The 19,033-nt window shown below is 33.7% G+C and overlaps 1 protein-coding gene and 1 long non-coding RNA gene across 2 annotated transcripts in view; one reads left to right on the top strand and one right to left on the bottom strand.

Moving 5' to 3' along the window:
• LOC135837181 (uncharacterized) overlaps positions 1 to 2,035 on the top strand; it is a 94,943-nt gene extending 92,908 nt beyond the window's left edge. The window contains exon 2 of the long non-coding RNA XR_010557152.1: positions 1,999 to 2,035. This is a non-coding gene — a long non-coding RNA (uncharacterized LOC135837181). The remainder of the gene's footprint in view (positions 1 to 1,998) is intronic.
• A 4,240-nt stretch (positions 2,036 to 6,275) lies between these two features.
• On the bottom strand, positions 6,276 to 18,120 carry LOC135837173 (vesicular glutamate transporter 3-like). The gene is made up of 10 exons (XM_065352363.1): positions 17,634 to 18,120; positions 10,478 to 10,649; positions 10,084 to 10,314; positions 9,464 to 9,638; positions 7,733 to 7,863; positions 7,539 to 7,659; positions 7,316 to 7,449; positions 7,046 to 7,188; positions 6,840 to 6,960; positions 6,276 to 6,758 (listed from the first exon to the last, which is right to left on the bottom strand). Exons 1-10 carry the CDS (start codon positions 17,708 to 17,710, stop codon positions 6,603 to 6,605), a joined length of 1,461 nt encoding a protein of 486 aa, XP_065208435.1. The 5' UTR covers positions 17,711 to 18,120; the 3' UTR covers positions 6,276 to 6,602.
• Positions 18,121 to 19,033: the final 913 nt, after the last annotated feature.

Below are 19,033 nucleotides of genomic sequence, written 5' to 3'. Positions count from 1 at the left end.
TTTCGACTTTCTATCACCGTTTGATGAAATTTTGTGGAAATTTAAAGTTTCAAAAATCTACTGGAGGCTCCAGTAATTTTCTAAAAGTCACTAGAGGCTCCAAAACGACTTGAAATTTACCTGCAGTACTTCGTAGCGCATTGAAATTAGTTTGCAGAAAAAATTTCAGCTTTCCAACTCCATTTTGATGAAATTTCGAGTTCCAAAAATCTGCTGAAGGCTCCAGAATTGCTCAAAACGGTTTGAAACAGTTTCCAGTCGATTTGGCATGTCGAAAACAGGGTATATCCCAAATTTCAGCTTTCTTGGTGAATTTGGTGAAATTTTGATTTTTCCCTCATCTTTGGCCTAAATTTGATTATTAAAAATTCGCCAAAAATCGAAAAATGCACTTCAGCACTTGAAATTTTGTCAGGTGATAAATTTTTGCCCGATCTTTCGATCTATCCTTGTACGGTTTGAAAAATTTTGTGCAAGTCCTATGTTGGAACGCAAAATCTGCGATTTCGGCTGACCTGCCAATCAAAATGGCCGCCATTTTGTAAGTAGGGCCGCTTTTTTTTTGAGTACAAGGGCTAGAAATGTTCCTTAGGACTCCCCCTTTAAGAAAAAATTCGTCCCGGAGGATCGACCGGGAGGGAGCTGGGAGGTGCAATAGATCCTGAAGCGGGCTCCTCGACTGTAGTAAATTTTATGAAACATCAAGTTTTATGATATTTCAAAGTTGTTTTTTCGTAAGCAGACAAAGAAGCTCCAACTTATCGGTCTTAATTATGTTTTTCTCAGAAAAATCATGTTGTCATGTGGAAAATTTCCTTGTGACCTTTTTCCATTTCATTGGAAAATGCTTCATAAAAAATATCTACCTACGAAGGACAGAACTAGGGAAATTCGGTCACGAAGTGAACCCCGTTGTTACATAACCAGATAGGTACGTCTATGTATGCCAACAGTTTAATGGGATTTCAAAGAAAAGCAAAGGTGGTCAGTTTTTTTTCATATAGGATAGGGCATGTACATTCTAGAGGTTATGGTTTCTTTGGGAAAATTCCAATTTCTCAGAAAAAAAACTTGTTGGTAATGTTAAAGTATGAATTCTCATAACTTATAAGATAAGTTTTGAGTTAACCATATTTTATTGTTTGTTTATTCATTTTTCAAAGAATTCTTCATCAAAATTACTCGTAATTAGTTTTGAAAGTAAGGATGAATAAGCTTTTTCATAAATAAGATAGGTAAGTACGAGATGAAGAATATCCTTCGTAGAATTATTATTTTGAGATTGAGATAGATAATCAAAGTCAAATATAATCAATCCGTGAATATCATAGAAAATCTGATCAACGACCCAAAATTTTCGGGGAAGTCAACGATATTTGCCTGTTCAAATAATAATGACATACAAAAAAACATAGGTAGTAGGTAACTTACCTATTATTATTTATTTACCATTATCGTTCGCTTTGTCACCAAACACTTACTTTTCATGAAAAACCAATGTACTTTTACATGCGCATGAAAAGTATTTCAGTGGAAGTCGCTGATTATTGCAAATGATTTATAAATGAGCTGACTAGAATCATTAATTTTTATCTTCATCGTGGTATGTTAACATGACTCGTGATCTTAGGGTGTAATTTATTGGTATATACGAGTACATATACTTACCTACTGTGTAGGTATGATTTACTTAGGTCAGTTTGTCAGTTATCAGCATTTTGTATGCATTTCATATGGCTGAAGTATTCAGTACGAAATGTTTAGCCCGGCTAACTATTACCTATAATTATTTTAAAGGGAACCACAGGGCGACTCAGGCAGCATGGCACCAGGCACTAAAATTTGCTCATTTTTTTTTACTCAGAGATTAGGACATATGGGAGACATCCTCAAAAAAAAATTGTAGCAGTTTGACAAAGAGTGAGGGTTCTACGATATCTTAAATTTTCCCAAGTGGTCTGAAAATTTCAGAAACTGATGAACAATTTCAGTGGCCAGTTAATATTAAAAAAAAAAAAAAAAAAAAAAAAACAATTTCTGATTAAGTATAATTCGGATTACAATCACGTTTAGAGGTCCAATTTTGCTAAATGTTACTTTTTGGAAGACAAATTATTAGGTAATACATATACTTACTCAAAAATAAGTACGTATTTAAAAAAAACTTCGAATGTTTTTTTTTTTAAATTCTCATGTCAGAAGTGACTTTCAAAACAGGATGGTACGTAGCTATAATCTAGATGAAACATTCTTAGAGTTGTAATTGCCCAATTGCACATTTTCAGATTTTAGGACTTTTTTTTGAAAAAAAACGTAGGTGTAAAAAATAGTAATAAGGTACACTTTTTCTTAATACATATTGAAAGTAACTCTCAATGTACATTTGTGACCTAAAAAAAGGATTTTTAGAGTTGTAGCAGTAGATACAATCATACATTTTGAAATCCTTTGAAAAAACTTGGCTGAAAAATGCTCACTCATGTTGAAAGTGTTTCTCAAAACACTAGGGTTGTCAGATTGTAGCATGAACATATTCTAAAAGTTTTAGCTGTCCAGACTTTGGAAAAATTGGGCCTCGAAAATAGTCACCATTAAATATCCCTACTTAAGCTATGTGAAAATTGAACCTCGTATGTAAAAGTGGTCAAAAACGTGTTTTTCTGAAATTTAACATCTGGGCATATCAATGCAATTTTAGAACTAAAATTGTCCTTTAGAGTCGTGGAGTTTTTTTTTGGAGGGGTGAGAGTGGTGAAGGGGGGGGGGGTTGCTCAAGCACTGGTAAACAAAAATGGAAGTCGAGAACTGGGTAACTGGGAAATAAATCAAGTTCACTCTTTTTTTCTAAGGAGTTCGAAGTTTTCGTCGTCTGCTTTTATCTTGAATTCTATCCATTTTTTAGGTGTGTGAATTTTTTGATAAGCATAATTATCATAAAAGAAATAATTTCACAGTTGAAATTTGAGGCCAAACGTTTGATTTTTTTTAGACAAGTTTGGCGAATGATTTTTCAGTCCTTCTATGAGCATAAAAATTAGGTACTTACCTACTCTACTTTTATTTCTTATTCTTGTCTCATTCAGAAAATTACGTATGGGCCATTTTAACACGAGGCAAAAAAATTTTCATTTCTTTGTAAGTATTGAAAGTGGCTCGATCATGATCTGTTTTTCAATCTTGTTATTGTTAGCAAGAAAGGTATCAGAATTGGCTCAGACTAGATTAGAACAAAAAATTATAAAGTATCAAAAAATACACCATTAAAAAAAATTTCAGGTGCTGAATTTCAATTTTCATTTTTTTTTGTAAATTTTTGATGGTTTAATTTTTTTATTTGAAAAAAAATCGAGATTTCAATTCCATTATCAATCAAATCGATTGGTCGCAAATTTTGGACCATTCTGGATCATCATGTGTACCTATTTTTGAGTCATTTTCGTGAAATTTCTTATAAATTGGAAAATCTAAAAATCTACCGGAGACAGAAAATGGTTGGAAACCACCAACACAACAAATTCGGAAAGTAAGAAATTCAGTATAATGAGAATTCCAAGTTTCTATCTCTATACTTATTTTGATGAAAATTTTTATTTTCATACCTATACTTAGTTGTCTAACGAAATATTGGGCAGGTAGATTTCGCCGGCCCTGCATTGTTTAGGAGGAGAGCCGAGACCTATTTGAGGGGATAGAGCATCGTTGAAGCAAGATAGAGAAATTGGACCCCGATCTTGGAGTAGCCCCGTTTCCCCTCACCCTTTTTTTTTCGAAAACAACTTTGTTGGGCTACTGAAATAGTATCCCTACCTATGCATCCAAAAATCAGTCATGATTAGGGCTCGGCATAATATGCATATGCATATTTTGCAGGTGATCTTGGATTCTAAAAGTAATGAAAGCATTTTACGTTTCAGGAAAATCCCTGCATTTTGAGGCCAACTTCATTTTACATATTTTACATATTTTGGGGAAAAACGCACTTTTTTACATATTTTGAGTATTTTTCACACATTTTTCACACATATTTTCACATATTTTGCCAAATTGAGAAAACGGCCATTTTACGTTTTTAATCTCGTAAAAAATCATATTGAAAAAAATATTAAAAAATAATATTAAAAAAAATTGAAAATTTTTTCTCTACAAATTTGAATTTTTGTTGTTTTTTTCATTTTTCTTTGGTGTTTTAATTCGGAGTAAAATTTGTACAACAATTTTGAACTCGGTTTTCGAACAGCTACAAAATGACACCCATATCAAAGTTACATATTTTTCACATATTTTAACAAAAACGCATATTTTGGCCATATTTGGGGTAAAAAAAGTCGCATATTTAATGCATATTTCGGCCTTTTTACTCACATATAATGCCGAGCCCTAGTCATGATCAATGATTATGCTAAAGGATAGAGCGTCGATGGAGCTGTTTAGAACGCTCAGTATCGATGGTGGAGTACTTCCTTTTTCCCTTCATCCCATTTTATTTTTAAAAAAATTAGGTAGCGCTGCACTGGTGAAATGGTAGCCCTCAGTCAAAATCTGTGAAAATTATGTTGAAGAATAGAGCATCGAAAGAGCTGTTCAGAATCAGAGCACTCAGTCTCAACATTGCAGCACCTCAAACCTCATTAAAAAAAAAAAAAAAAAAATTAATGAAACCAGTAAAAATCATGCAAAAGTTTGGAGCACGTTTGAGCACTCATTTCTGACGATTGAGCCCCCTCCCCTTCAGTTTGTGGCACTGCGTGTTAATCAAATTGGGATGAGGGGAAAAGGGAGATGATCGGATCTAACATCGGAACTGAGTGCTCTAAACTGCTCAATTACGAGCATTTCAAAGCAGCCGAGACCTCACTTAGCATCGCGCTTTGCGCATGCGCGTGGACTTGCCATAATATTCTTATCCTCCTGTATGTGTATATTTTCGTATTTTCAACTATTTTTCATCTTCGATAATCGTTTTTTTGCAAGATGTTTTTAAAATGTAAGTATTTTTTACCATATGAATGTTTCGTTAGGCCGGTGTTAATCTGTTTCTGTTCCACATGTTGTAAATCATTCGCCCATCATAGCAGCTGAAGTCGTCACAAGAAAAAGGCGCATCCAACCGAAATCGAAAATGAGAAGAAAACGTTCATTTGTGACCATTGTGGATTCAAATGTTCCAACAAAAAAATCCTCATTCGACACATGAAGGATAATCATTTACCTAAACCTAAACGGAAAAGTAAGAGTGCATTTGTGTCTATAGTATTCCTAATTCACAATGTTGAATTTCTTATTAAAATGTGATGTTGTGGTTACTGGTTTTGAAACATTAAAAATTTGAAAAAAAAAATAGTTTTCATTTTTAAAATAAAACGACGAAACATACATATAAAATTAAAAATTAGTAGTCTGAAATAGAAATGAAGAGTCGATCATCAAAAATTAATCTCTGAAGGATCAGAATTCAGAATTCTCATTCTGTCTTAAGCTGCTATGATGGGCGAATGATTTACAACATATGGAACAGAAACAGATTAACATTTAACACCGGCCTAACGAAACATTCATATGGTAAAAAATACTTACATTTTAAAAACATCTTGCAAAAAAACGATTATCGAAGATGAAAAATAGTATATACACATACACTATACAGGAGGATAAGAATATTATGGCAAGTCCACGCGCATGCGCAAAGCGCGATGCTAAGTGAGGTCTCGGCTGCTTTGAAATGCTCGTGCTCAACGAATGATCTTTTCTTTAGCATGGTTTAGGGAGGGTTGGCGAAATCTCCCTTGAGACATTAAAATTTTGCCTAATAAGGTGAAAGAAAGAAAACAAGTCTGAATAATATTTAATGATAAGGTCAAGTGGGTAAATATTTTTTTCATATTTTCATGTTGCGCTGAGTATCTACGATTGTGAGTGATTTATGTATAAACTGATTGACGGCAGTGACCTATAGCATTTTTTAGAATTGTTGAGCTTTCCCTGTTCTGGACACTGGTTTTCGTTTCGATAGTCGTAATTCGTGATAGTGGGTTTTTCTAATGTAGATACTATCGTGTGCTTAAGAAAATATGTAAAAAACCGAATAGCTAGTTTGAAGTTGTGAGATTGCTTATCAAGTGCTTCGATCATTCTAAGAATCGAGTGATATCTATGACCGTTGAAACATTACGCTTAGTACCACAGATCAAGGCTTCAAAGTTTGATTGAGTATGATTTCAGCTCTCAAGAAACATTGACAATGAATATTAGAAATATATAATAAGTAGGAAACTACATTATTAAAATTTTAGCTTTTATTAGCAATTTGAAGCACGATTTTCGTTTTTTTTTCCAAGTAGGTGTCGAGAAATATGAAAATTGTGTCCAATAAAAATATTATTTTTAGTCTTCTTGCCTACTGGAAAAAAGTCACGTTTCATCGAAAAGAATTTAGACTTTTTTAAGCAGTAGCTCAATTTCTGCCACTCTTATCTTATGGACAGAAAGTATGTTATAGTTATATTAAAGATTGCGACAACGACAATGACAAACAAGAGCAGTTACAACACATTTAAAATCGATGACTATATAATAACGAAGAGTTATTCGATTTGAAATCATAATCAAAAATATGAAAGCGATGGTCGTCTATGTTTATTCACATTCGACGATAAAGCCCATTTTTGAGCTCTGCTGGAGCCGAATTTTACGAATATCACTGTACCAATGATCGCAACAAACGCTGCTAAATAAAAACAATTATTCCATTCTTGAACTGTCTGAAAAATGTGACACGAACGATACCTATAAGTTTTTTGATGATTGAAGCGAATGAGCATATTCGGTGTGAAAAATCTTACATGATGTGTGATCATAAGTCCGGTGATTGTTGCTGCGAAAATGGCGCCTAGTGAGAAGAAAAATACCACCAAACCGGCAACAATGCTGGTATGATCGGGAGCTATGCTCACTACGACGATCCTGCAACCAAAAAAATCAATGATGAATGCTGATTCGATGAGAAATGATCATTGAGCACTACACAGTAACAATGGTAGGTACTTACTCCGTAATTAAAGGTACTGTGGACATTAGAATATCAATTACGACGAAATAGCTCAACGTTACGGACAAATTTGACAAAAACGTGCTAGCTATGAAGAAAATGGTCGCAGAAGTGAAGGCAATAGTAACCATGATTTTGTGTATCTGCAGAAATAATTATATTAATAGATTATTCACAGTAACGAATCAACCATCAGAAACTGTGTATTATTTATATTTTATTTATTGCTGAAGTACATATAAACTAGGAGTAGGTAGGTGTATGATTTACCCGAGTTAAAGACATGATACCACGATTGCTAAAATGATCCATCAGAGGTCCAACGACTGGAAACATTAGGGTATAAACGACACTCGGGATGGCTGATATCCAACCAATTTCGTCGGTATTCTTTTGAGTCACATCTAAGTACATATTTGTAATTAGGTATTTTTATTGGCATGTAAAGTAGGTAAGTCAACAGAAATGCTGTTTTTTTTCTTCAAAATCTTACCTTTAACGTATAGTGGCAAACAAACCCCCAAATTAGTAACTATCCACATGTAAACGAAGATGAGACAACACAACGCCCAAACAGGCCCCGAAGTCACAATTTTTTTGTAAGGATGGTTAGTCTGTAAACAATGTGAGATCTCATTAAAATCAATACGTAATGCAATAATTCAATAGTGATACTGATGTGCTCACTTTAGCTAGTTTATTATTGTCGGTTCCTTGGATTATGTATTCACGTTCTTCTTTCGACATGAATTTGTCCTGTGATGGATGATTCTTTACAGCGAGCAAGCAAATCACCGCCATGATCAGTGGTAGTGTACCTTGAAAATAACAAAATAATGGATTTATTCGAAAGTCGTTGATGAACCGATTTTTGTATCATTTCAAGTTTCCAACAAATTTTTTTAAAGTGCCAAATTTTCAAAACGCTGGGTGAAGAATTTTCTACCCTCCTATTGCGTCAAAAAAATCTAATTTGACATATTTTAAGTTGTAAAAATTTCAAACCCGTTTCCAAGATAACAATTTTTTTGAATTGTGAACATTTTTCTCAGTTTTAAAACTCGTATGACAATTGATTCAACATGAAACTTTGAAATCTCTTTTGATAGATTTTCTCCATTCCTCCTCCCCCTCCCTCCCTCCCTGTAAACTCTTCAATTTTCAAAATTTCACATTTTTATAGAAATAAGTATGTACATACATATATTCAATTATTTAGCCCTCAAGATGAATTTCAAATGGCAACACTGTTGAGCTCTAAAATTTTTTGAAAATAAAAGCTAAACTTTATTCGTTTATTTCTGGGTCATTTTTTTATGCATGAAATATGTAGTTTTAAAATGTGAAAATCGTAACTCCTCCGAATGAGAAATAAGTGGAAGGGGTGAGGGGAGTTGGTCAAATTTTTGTTACAAAGACCGTCTGGTGACCTATCTGGCCTCAAAAGGTCATTGAGCTGTCTGTCTGGCTTTTGAAGGTCAGTGACCTGTCTGGCTCATCAATATCGTCTGGCCTCTCAAGGTCATTGACCTATCTGTCTGGGTTTTAAGGCCATCTGGTACCTGATTCTTCTTTCCAAGTTTGGTGACCTGTTGGTCTGGTTTCTGAGGGCCATCAGGAGTCGAGTCAGACCTTCGAAGGTCATTGACCTGTTTGTCTGGATTTTGAGCGCCCTCTGGAGCCCAGTCTGGCTTCTGAAGGTCATTGACCTGTCTGACTCATCAAGATCGTCTGGCCTCTCAAGGTCATTGACCTATATGTCTGGATTTGGAAGGCCATCTGGCACCTGATTCTTCTTTCCAAGTTCAGTGACCTGTTGGTCTGGTTTCTGAGGGCCATCAGGAGTTCAGTCAGACCTTCGAAGGTCATTGACCTGTTTGTCTGGGTTTTGAAGGCCGCCTGCCATACGGTATGACCTTCGAAGATCATTAACCAGTCTGTCTGAGTTCTAAACCCGTCTGGCCTCCTGAGGTCATTGACCTGCCACTTTGAATTTTTAAGGTTTTTTTATCACCAGTGTTAACATCTTTCAAGACATATCGTGGCATTGCGAAATCGTTCATGCCTCTTGATGAATTCCCCAAGATCTCGAATAATTTTGAAAATGAATTCAATTTTTTTTTAAAGTCACAATTTTTCCAAATTTTTTAAGAGAAGATTTTGTCTAAATTTTACTGAGACCTTCATTTTAAATTGCAAAGTCCGAACTTATTGAAAGACAACATTTTCTAAAATTGAGAGAGTATTTTGAAAACTTGAAAAAAAAATAGATAAGTTCTGGGATATTTCTTTGGCTTTTAAAACAGATAGTGATTATTTTTTTCCAAAGCAGGTTGGGCAGTAAATTGAAGAGATAAATGGAGTGCCTATGCATCGTCAAATCTTGTATAAATTGATGATATTATTATGCAGTATTACCTGTAACGTAAAATACTGTTTCCCATCCCCATCTGTGAGCTAGATATCCGCTAAAAGGGTAAACAATCGCAACTCCTACGTTTGATCCGTTGAAACTGAATGATACTAGTTTTGATCTTTCTTGCAAAGGAAACCATCGTGAATACATCTCGATAACACTCACGTAGAGGAATGTCTGCGGATGGACGTGGATTGAAACAAAATAAGTATTGAAAAGTGTCAACTTATAATTATGAGCATACGTACTACGTAGTAGGTAGGTACCTACATTTGCAACGTGTCATACATACGAGTATAAACTAAAAATAGACTGAATGTTCAAAAGAATGAAATTTCGAAGCATAGATTTTTTCAAAGGCATCGGATTTAAAAATGAGAAAGTCAAAAATACAATATGTATAAGGAAACATTCTTGTGCTAAAGTTCATTTCTCATTTTTTGGTGACATTTGAAAATTCGATTCACTCTGAAAAAATTTGAAATTCGATCAAATTGAGACAGAAAGCTGAAACTTGGTAGTTGCCCCATTTTAGACCCCCAAAATCGATTTGATTGGTGCTGATTTTAAGACTAAGAAATTCTATAAGTATAGGTAATTAGGTATGGTAAATGAGTTTAACCTGAGATAATCCAGTGATGAATCGACACGCCAAAAAGTAGTAAAAATGCACGTTCAACGCGTACGGATGGAGTAAGGTGGTGATACCAGAAATCACCATGAAAACAGCGCAGCTGACCGAGCCTCCCAAAAAATTCACTATGAATCCGCCTAGAAATGAGAATAGGCCTCCGTACGCGAATATACTAATGACCAAAGCGACCCTCGTCGAATCCCAATCAAACTCCGGCGGCTAAAATATAAAATTAATTAAATATTTCGTGTACCACACAATGACCTTGTCAAATGCCAACAAGATGAATTTCCTAGACATTTTGTGTATGTCTGGGACAAAAGGAGATACATGTGCCTTAATACATATGTACTATAAAGTAATTAAGCATACAAACTCGTACAATTGTAATATTGCTATCGATGAGTGATTTATTCGACGTCATCTCTACGACGGTGATGTTAATGTGATTTCGTACGACTTGAGAAACGACTAGACATAAAAATAACACCGCCACTACAAGTATTCGTTTCGATGGCAATAGTGGAGGTGCCACTGTCGTACTTGAGATTTTTCTGTGGAACAAGGAAAGTTTATTAGGGATTTTTTTAAGATGTAAAATTGCATTAGTGAGTAGGTATACGAGTAGTTTCTGTGTTTTTTTTTTTTTTTTAAAGCAGGGGGGACTCCACTGCTTATCTCGTTAGGGTTGACCTTACATGTTTTTTTTTTTTTAATTTGAAGAACAGTTCTGATTGAAAAAAATTACCTACTTGTTTTTTTTTATCATTGAACTTTCTTTTTCAATATTGTTGAAAAACACAGATACGCCTGAAAGGAGGCGCTTAGTAAAATTTCAGCTACTTTCGTTCATTTTTGGTTTTTTGGTAAAATTTTTGAAAATTTTGAAAAGCTACTATGAGGGCGATTTCCAAACTTTTTCATGAAATATACATTTTTTTAAGCAAAGTGAACCAAAGTGAACACTTGATTCCTCAGATTCAACTTTCACAGATCACTGCCAGTTTTGGGCCATTCTGGAGCCTCCAGCGATTTTTAAATCGTTCTGGAAGAGCTAAAAATCAACTTCGCGACCTATAACTTTAATCGGTTTCTACTAAGCACCATCTCTACTATTTCAAATCGTTACCGCGAAATTCCAAAAATTCCCAGTTCAAAAGTGAATTTTTGACCAATTTGTAAATTCCAGAAAAAGTGGATAAAGAAAATCAAATTTTCAGAGAAGCTGCATAATGAGCGATTTTTTTGACAAGATGTCTTCTGGTGTGTCTACTTACACGATCACTCGACTCGAAAACAGTCGAAATTTGATCATTTTGGGGTCTCCAGCGAGTTCTTTTTCTCCAGAAATTTCAAATTGCTCTGGAGGGGCCAAAAAAGAACTTGAGGACTTATAACTTTGGCCGGTGCTCATTTGGAATCTTCTCGATAATTTTAGGGAGTTGATTCGAAATTCCAGAAATACTAGTTAAAATATAGTGGATTTTTGACCAATTTGCGAGTGAATTCCAAAAAAAGTGAAACTAAACAAATTTTTAAAGAAGCTACATATAACGAGCGATTTGTTGGGCAAGATGTCTTCTGGTGTGTCTACACGATCACTGGACTCGAAAACAGTTGAAAAGTGACCATTTTGGAGCCTCCAGCGAGTTCTCAAATTTTTTCAGAAACATCAAATCGCTTTAAAAGGCTCAAAAAACAGCTTCAGCGCCTATAAAGGAGGGGTATCGATAAGGCCATTTTTCGGCCCCAGACAGTTATCGACTGAACCACTCTTAAATTGTTGTAATAAATGCCCCAAATACGAATCCGTGGTTAGTAGACCCAAAATGACAATTTTTTGGGCTACAGGGGTCCCCAAAGTTGCGAATAAAAAAAGAATTTTTGGAACCACTGAGTATTATTTTTAAAAACTTTTTTGGCGTAAAATATCTGCTTGAACCCGTTAAACATGATACGGGAAAATTTTTCCATTTTCGACCCTCGTGGGCAGAAATTCGGGAGGTTTTAATTTTTGGAAAATTTTGGAATCACCATTTTGAACCTACCCCTTTGAACCCCCCTAAAAAGCTGCTTACAGTTTATTAGTATCTGAAAGACCTCCATCCTACCAAATTTTCAGCTCAATAAAAATTTTCGCTGGTACTCAAAAATCCAATTTTCCAATTTTTTGTAATTTGGATTTTTTGGGAACCCCTGGATAGCTGGAAACCTGCGATTTGTGCCAAACGTAACGTTTTGAAGTATATATTCAATTAACCAGATGAAAAAGTTTAATTAAGCTCCGTGTACATTTGTAATTTTGAACCCTTTTTTCAGAGCCCTCCATTTTATGAACCCCTGAAAAAGACGATTATGCATATTTTTTCAAATAAATTGAAGAATTTATATTTGGAAAACACTAGCAAGAGCTCGATAATTTTTCACTTGATTTTACCAATAATTTTCTAAATTGAGCTTTTTTGGGCCAAATTCTGAGATTTTACTTCGTTGAAATCATGAAAACGTGATTTTAACGTTTTTTCGAAGAGTAAAATCTCAGAATTTGGCCCAAAAAAGCTCAATTTTGAAAGTTATTGGTAAAATCGAATGAAAAATTATCGAGCTCCTGCTAGTGTGTTCCAAATGTAAATTTTTCAATTTATTTGAAAAAATATGCATAATCGCTTTTTTCAGGGGTGCCCAAAGTGGGGGGCTCTAAAAAAAGGGTTCAAAATTATGAATATACAGGAAGCTTAATTAAACTTTATCACATAGGTAATTGAATATATGCCTCAAAACGTTACGTTTGGCGCAAATCGCAGGTTTCCAGCTATCCAGGGGTTCCCAAAAAATCCAAATTACAAAAAATTGGAAAATTGGATTTTTGAGTACCAGCGAAAATTTTTATTGAGCTGAAAATTTGGTAGGATGGAGGTCTTTCAGATACTAATAAACTGTAAGCAGCTTTTTAGGGGGGTTCAAAGGGGTAGGTTCAAAATGGTGATTCCAAAATTTTCCAAAAATTAAAACCTCCCGAATTTCTGCCCACGAGGGTCGAAAATGGAAAAATTGTCTCGTATAATGTTAAACGGGTTCAAACAGATATTTTACGCCAAAAAAGTTTTTGAAAATAATACTCAGTGGTTCTAAAAATTCTTTTTTTATTCGCAACTTTGGGGACCCCTGGAGCCCAAAAAATGGTCATTTTGGGTCTACTAACCACGGATTCGTATTTGGGGCATTTATTACAACAATTTAAAAGTGGTTCAGTCGATAACTGTCTGGGGCCAAAAAATGGCCTTATCGATACCCCTCCTTTGGATGGGTGCTTATTTGAGAACCCTCTAGAATATTTTCTTTGAATTGACACTTCTGACATTTTGTGGGAACCACCTAAAACGGTTAGGAGGGAGCTTAATACTCATCGACCAAATTTATAGGTCCCAAAGTTCATTTTTGGCCTTTCAAGAGAGCCCAAAACTAGTAAGAAGTTGCTGATGTTGTTATAAGGGGGATTGGAATTATTCATATAAGGGAATAGGGCAGACATCCCCTTATAAGGTGGTCAAGTTAAGAAATATTCCCTTGGTGGGGAATATTTGCTTAGTCCTGCATAGCTCAAATTACGGACACTGAGATAACTCCAACGCTCCTCATACATCATACTAGAGAGTATAAAACTAGAAATAAACATACTCGTAAGATGTACTGAATATGTTTAATCTTCGTAATACACAACATTTATAGAGTAGAATTTAGGTAATCACACATATATGTGATTCCCTTGAAAAGCATCATTTAAACCAACACGAATACATTAAATGAGGACATATCAAATATTCATGCTAATTTACTGGGGTTTGTTAATTCCAACGCATTGCAATTAACTAATGGGCTATATACAATATTTACTACTTACTGACACTGTCACTGTCCTGATGTCTCTCCGTTGCACTCACTAATACTAGAGGCGTCGACATGTTGAAAGAGTTATTTTACTGAATGATTATTAAGCACCGTTTAGCAGAGATATTTAAATTATGTTAATGTGTTATTTGAATAAATTTGGTGTTATTTTTAAGCAAATCTTCGCGATATTTACGAATCGAGAATAAAACCAACCTGACAAACCACCTCGACACAATCTTGAAAAAAAATAGGGTCGAGTTGACTCAAATTTTAAGTCAAATTTGAACCAATTTATTTCCTTTTCATCATTTTTTTCGGCACAAAATCGACCTATTCTCGAACATTATCAGTATAAAATTGACCCAAATTTACCATCAAGCATATTTCATATTGAGCATCACCACATATTTTGTGTTGATAATTTGAAGAGTGTGTGTAGTTTTTCAGTTGATTTTTCAACACTTTTTTGTGATTTGATGCAAAATTGACTCAATATCTGTGTCGATGGTTTTGAGTACATTCTATCAACACATTTTTCTGATCAATTTTGTGTTGAGCTTATGAAAAACGACCTTAAATCTTCAGAAAATTGCTCTTCATATTCTAGTGCATATTAGTGCAAATACATAATATTATATTGTGAATTGATATTTAAAATGATTTGATGGGAAAAATCCCTGCACCTCGACTCTTTCTTGACTCAAAAACTGGATCTAGATGACACCTAAGACATGAAGCGAAATGTTATAACACTTCTTTTCTCCAACATTGAAGGTTTTTGAAAAACTACTTATAGTTTTTGCTACACACTTTATCTGCGAGTAGTATATTGATGTCAGTGATAAATAATTGATGTCTATTTTTTATCAATTTTTGGTCTACTTTTACTACTACTGTGCTGTTAATCAACCATAAAATTTTGAAGCAATTTTCATATTATTTTCATTTCTCAGCAAAAATGAGTCAAAATCAACTCCAACTTCAATGTGCAGAAAAAATTTTATATTTTTAAGAAAAAAATTGATGAATATTTTGTGACAAGTTTTGACTATTTTCAGTTCATCAAAAAATCGATGAAAAATTGATTCAAATTTTGAAGCTTAAAAAAACAATTGACTACAACAGCACAAAAATATGCATTAATTTTTAATCAATTTTCACGCCATTTTCATTTCTAAGTGATAATCGGCTTAAAATCAACTTCAACATATTTATGTGCTAAATTAATGTCTATTTTCAAGGCAAAATCTATAGATATTTCAAATCAAGTTTTCATAGTCACATCATTTTGACAAAAAATTGATGAAAAATAGATCCAACTTATGATTTAAAAAGTAATCAATTTTACTATCATTTTGCAACAATTTTGAATCGATTTTTTACATATTTTCATTCGAGCAAAAAATTGGTAAAAAATCGATCCAGCACTGAAATTTAAAAAAGGCATCGATTATGATATCAGAAATTTAGAACAATTTTTAATCAATTTTCACATCATTTTTATGACTTGGTAAAAATCGTCCTATAATTGACTTCAACTTTTGTTTGCATAATTAATGCCTATAGAGAAAAAAAAAATCAACAAACATTTGCAGTCAAGTTTAGGTCCTCAGCAAGAAATCAACCTGAAATCGATTTGAATTTTCATCACGAAATTGTGATCGTTTCAAGTACTACAATAAAGGATGATTTGGGGTCAAGTTTCCATCAATCTTACATTTCGTTGAAAATTGTTGAAAACTATCAGTCAATTATTTTGATATTTTTTGTCGATTCTCAAAATCGTCAAAAAAATGATCAAAAATATTTGCCGATTTCTACTCCATCAAAACTCGACCTCAAACTGAAAGTCGAGATGGTTTGTTGGGAATGTTATGCACCAATAATAGATAATTTAATTAGCTATTGTCATGGTTAATTCCCACGCTAAAAGTGGTATAAATAATAAAAAGGAAGACATAGACACGAGAGACCTATGCGTTCATACATCTAATGTGCCGAAAAAGATCGACACATCAACCAGGTGACTCAGCTCCAGAGAGCTCAAGATTCCGATACTAAGTAAAGAGCTTGGTTTTCGCGATGTACCTGGCAGCTACCAGCGAGACATCGCGTCTATAGGAACGCCCACTTTACCATACTTCCAGTATAGGGGTAGTTATGAGAGATGGTAGGGGAATAGATCGCATAATTCTCTCCTAAGGGATGATTATCGTAATTTCCCCTACAGTGATAAATACATTAATAACTGCTAGACAGTTGGGCCACACATGTACCTTACAATGTGTTGATTCACTTTGCTCAAAAAAAATTTGTTTCATGAAAAAAAATCAAAAATGGTTTCTAAAAACAGATTTTTAGATTTTTATTCAAAAATTTAAAAATGAACTTTGGTACAGGTAATTTTGATTGGGGAGGGGGGGGGGTTAGAATCAGGGCTGGTGAACAAAACGATTGTAGTGTTCTGTTCTGTTCTGCTCATGAACAAAAACGTTTCATAGTGTTCTGTTCTGGTTTTTGTTCAAGTTAATGTGGATTCATTTGATCTGTTCTGGTTTTGTTCAGGTTGATTTGGTTCTATTTTGTTTTGTTCTGTTCGGTTCTCACTTTTCAGATATTTTCTCTTCACTTACATGATGAATTTTCTTAATAGGTAGCTTTTTACCTTCAAAGTTGAGCCTTTAACTGCCTTTAAAAGACAAAACAAAACTAAAAATGAAGTCTAAAACATGAAAAATAAAGAATTATTTGAATAAAATTGAAAGATACTGTTCTGTTCTGGTTATTGTTTTTTGTTCAAAACGTTGAATCATTTTGTTCAGTTAGCGTTAATTTGTTCAGAGCGTTATATCGTTCTGTTCATAGTGTTCTGTTCTGTTCTGTTCACCAGCCCTGGTTAGAATATAGTCTTTCAATCAAGCTTGGTTATAATTTTTTTAAAAATGAAGTTGGTATGCTTTCTCTTTTTTCAACTTAATTTATGATTACATATTTGATTTTCAAATTTATTTTTGCTCCACAACATTATACTCTTCAAAGATTTTCACAAATTCTATGACATTCTGTTTAAATGTCAAGGTGATTGTTGTTTTTCAACTTTCTAAATTAAATATTGATTCAACCTCCCACTATCCAATTTTCAATTTTGAGCTTATGCATTTACCTCTACTGTATACTTTATCGTTTTTTTTGTTTTTTGAAAAAAAATACACCATGCTTTTATTTTATTTTATTTTATTTTTGGCATTTCAGGTATCATATGTACAAATTTTTATGGGTAACTTTACAGCACGTGGAGCATATCTGATACTTTTACCTATAAAATGTAATGAATTTACATCAAAAGAAGAACCCGAGCAACCGTAAAGTTTTCGTTTCAAACGGTATATGTAGGTACCTGTGGTAGTGAGATTTTTTTCACAAACAAATTGTTTCAAAAAAAACGTTCTTTTGTATGCATTTTAAAAAAAATTCTACATTTGCGGAGTTGAATTATGAAAATGCAATAAATGATTTTTTGGAAAACTCCATTTTTAAAAACTCACGATTTCTCTCAAAAATTACAATAAAATAACAGTTTGGTGAAAATTGAAGGTACATTATTTGAAAGGTGGGTCGAACTCTACTGAAAAACACAAATTTCCTACCTGTGTACTGGATCATTCTGGTTTTCCAAAAGCTTCAACGAACCGTTGGGCTGATCTGCGACGTACGTTTTCTCCATTTCCGAAGAATTTTCACTTCGATAATCTCGTCTACGAATAATTTTACTCCAATTATTTACATTTCGATTTCATTTTACTTTCAACAACTACGAAAAGCACATTCAGACCACCGAACAAGCAAATTTTGTTTCAACGGCGAAGGTTTTACTCGACTCAGGAGTCCTCTAAGGTTAATGCTAATTTTATAATTAATTATTTTGTTTTGCAATTATTTCACATGTTAACGCAATATAAATACTTGGTGCCAAAAATTTTCATTATGATATTCCATATGACAATATATGTGAGCAGAACATCAGAACGCGTGCGATTCGCGAGTTTTAACAAGATGTAAGTATCACTATTGTATGAGTAAGAATGAGTATGTGTTGAATTGCAATTTGAATGTGTCGCTTTTTTCAAAACAATGGCAGTGGGTTCGGTTTACCTTTATCAGCATGTTTCTCGTTTAGGTAGGTATGTATATGTAATAGGTATACTTGGCTTATTTTCTATCGATAATAGTGTGGAAAAATACGTAGGTAGTCTTAAGGTGTTAATGGACTTCTCGTTTTTTTTTTTTTTTTTTTTTTTTTACAAGAAAAATGTTTATTTGTGTAAGTGTGCGTGTAGTCCTTCGTACTGTGTTTTACTTGGATCAAGATCTTGTGAGTACAGAGTATTATCTACCTACTTATGAATTGGCAGGCACACTTTTGGTTCACTTGCGCGGAAAATTGTCATTATTCTAGGCAATCGATAGGTATGGAATATTATCTATAAGATTTTTTCAACGATGCAAAATATTTAAAAAGTTGTTTTTCAACCAAAAAAAAAAAAAAAAGTCTTGAGTTGGAAAAACAGAAAATTTGTTTACATGTAGGTAGATATTTACTCGAATTTAGATATTTAGGTACATTACCTACTTTTATCAATTTTTCAGAACACGAAATTATTTTCCTAAAAAGCAAAACTATTGTTTCCTAATTCCTATACCTACGTAATTTTTTTCGAAAAAAGTCGTGAAAATTTTTCAACAAGACAAAGGTACATATACAATATACATAACTAATTTTTAAGTGAATGCTGAAAATATAGTGATTCGTGCTAAACTTTGGCTATTTTTCATAGGTACGTCTTCAGTGAGCTGAAGCCTTCAGCGGATGTCTGATTCATTCTAAGACTATTTTAGAACACTCGTGGCAATTGATTAAATTTTGCATTTTTCTTTAATCAATTCTCCTTGAAACCTCGCAAACTAATTCGTTGTAAGTTTAACAAGACTGTCCGAGGTATAAAATCTTCTCAACTTTTTTTCTTTGTCTATCCATAAAAAGAAATGG

Source organism: Planococcus citri, chromosome 2, assembly GCF_950023065.1.
Source record: "Planococcus citri chromosome 2, ihPlaCitr1.1, whole genome shotgun sequence".
Taxonomy (NCBI): domain Eukaryota; kingdom Metazoa; phylum Arthropoda; class Insecta; order Hemiptera; family Pseudococcidae; genus Planococcus; species Planococcus citri.
The sequence above is the reverse complement of the archived record's forward strand: the minus strand, read 5'-3'. Positions and strand labels throughout refer to the sequence as shown.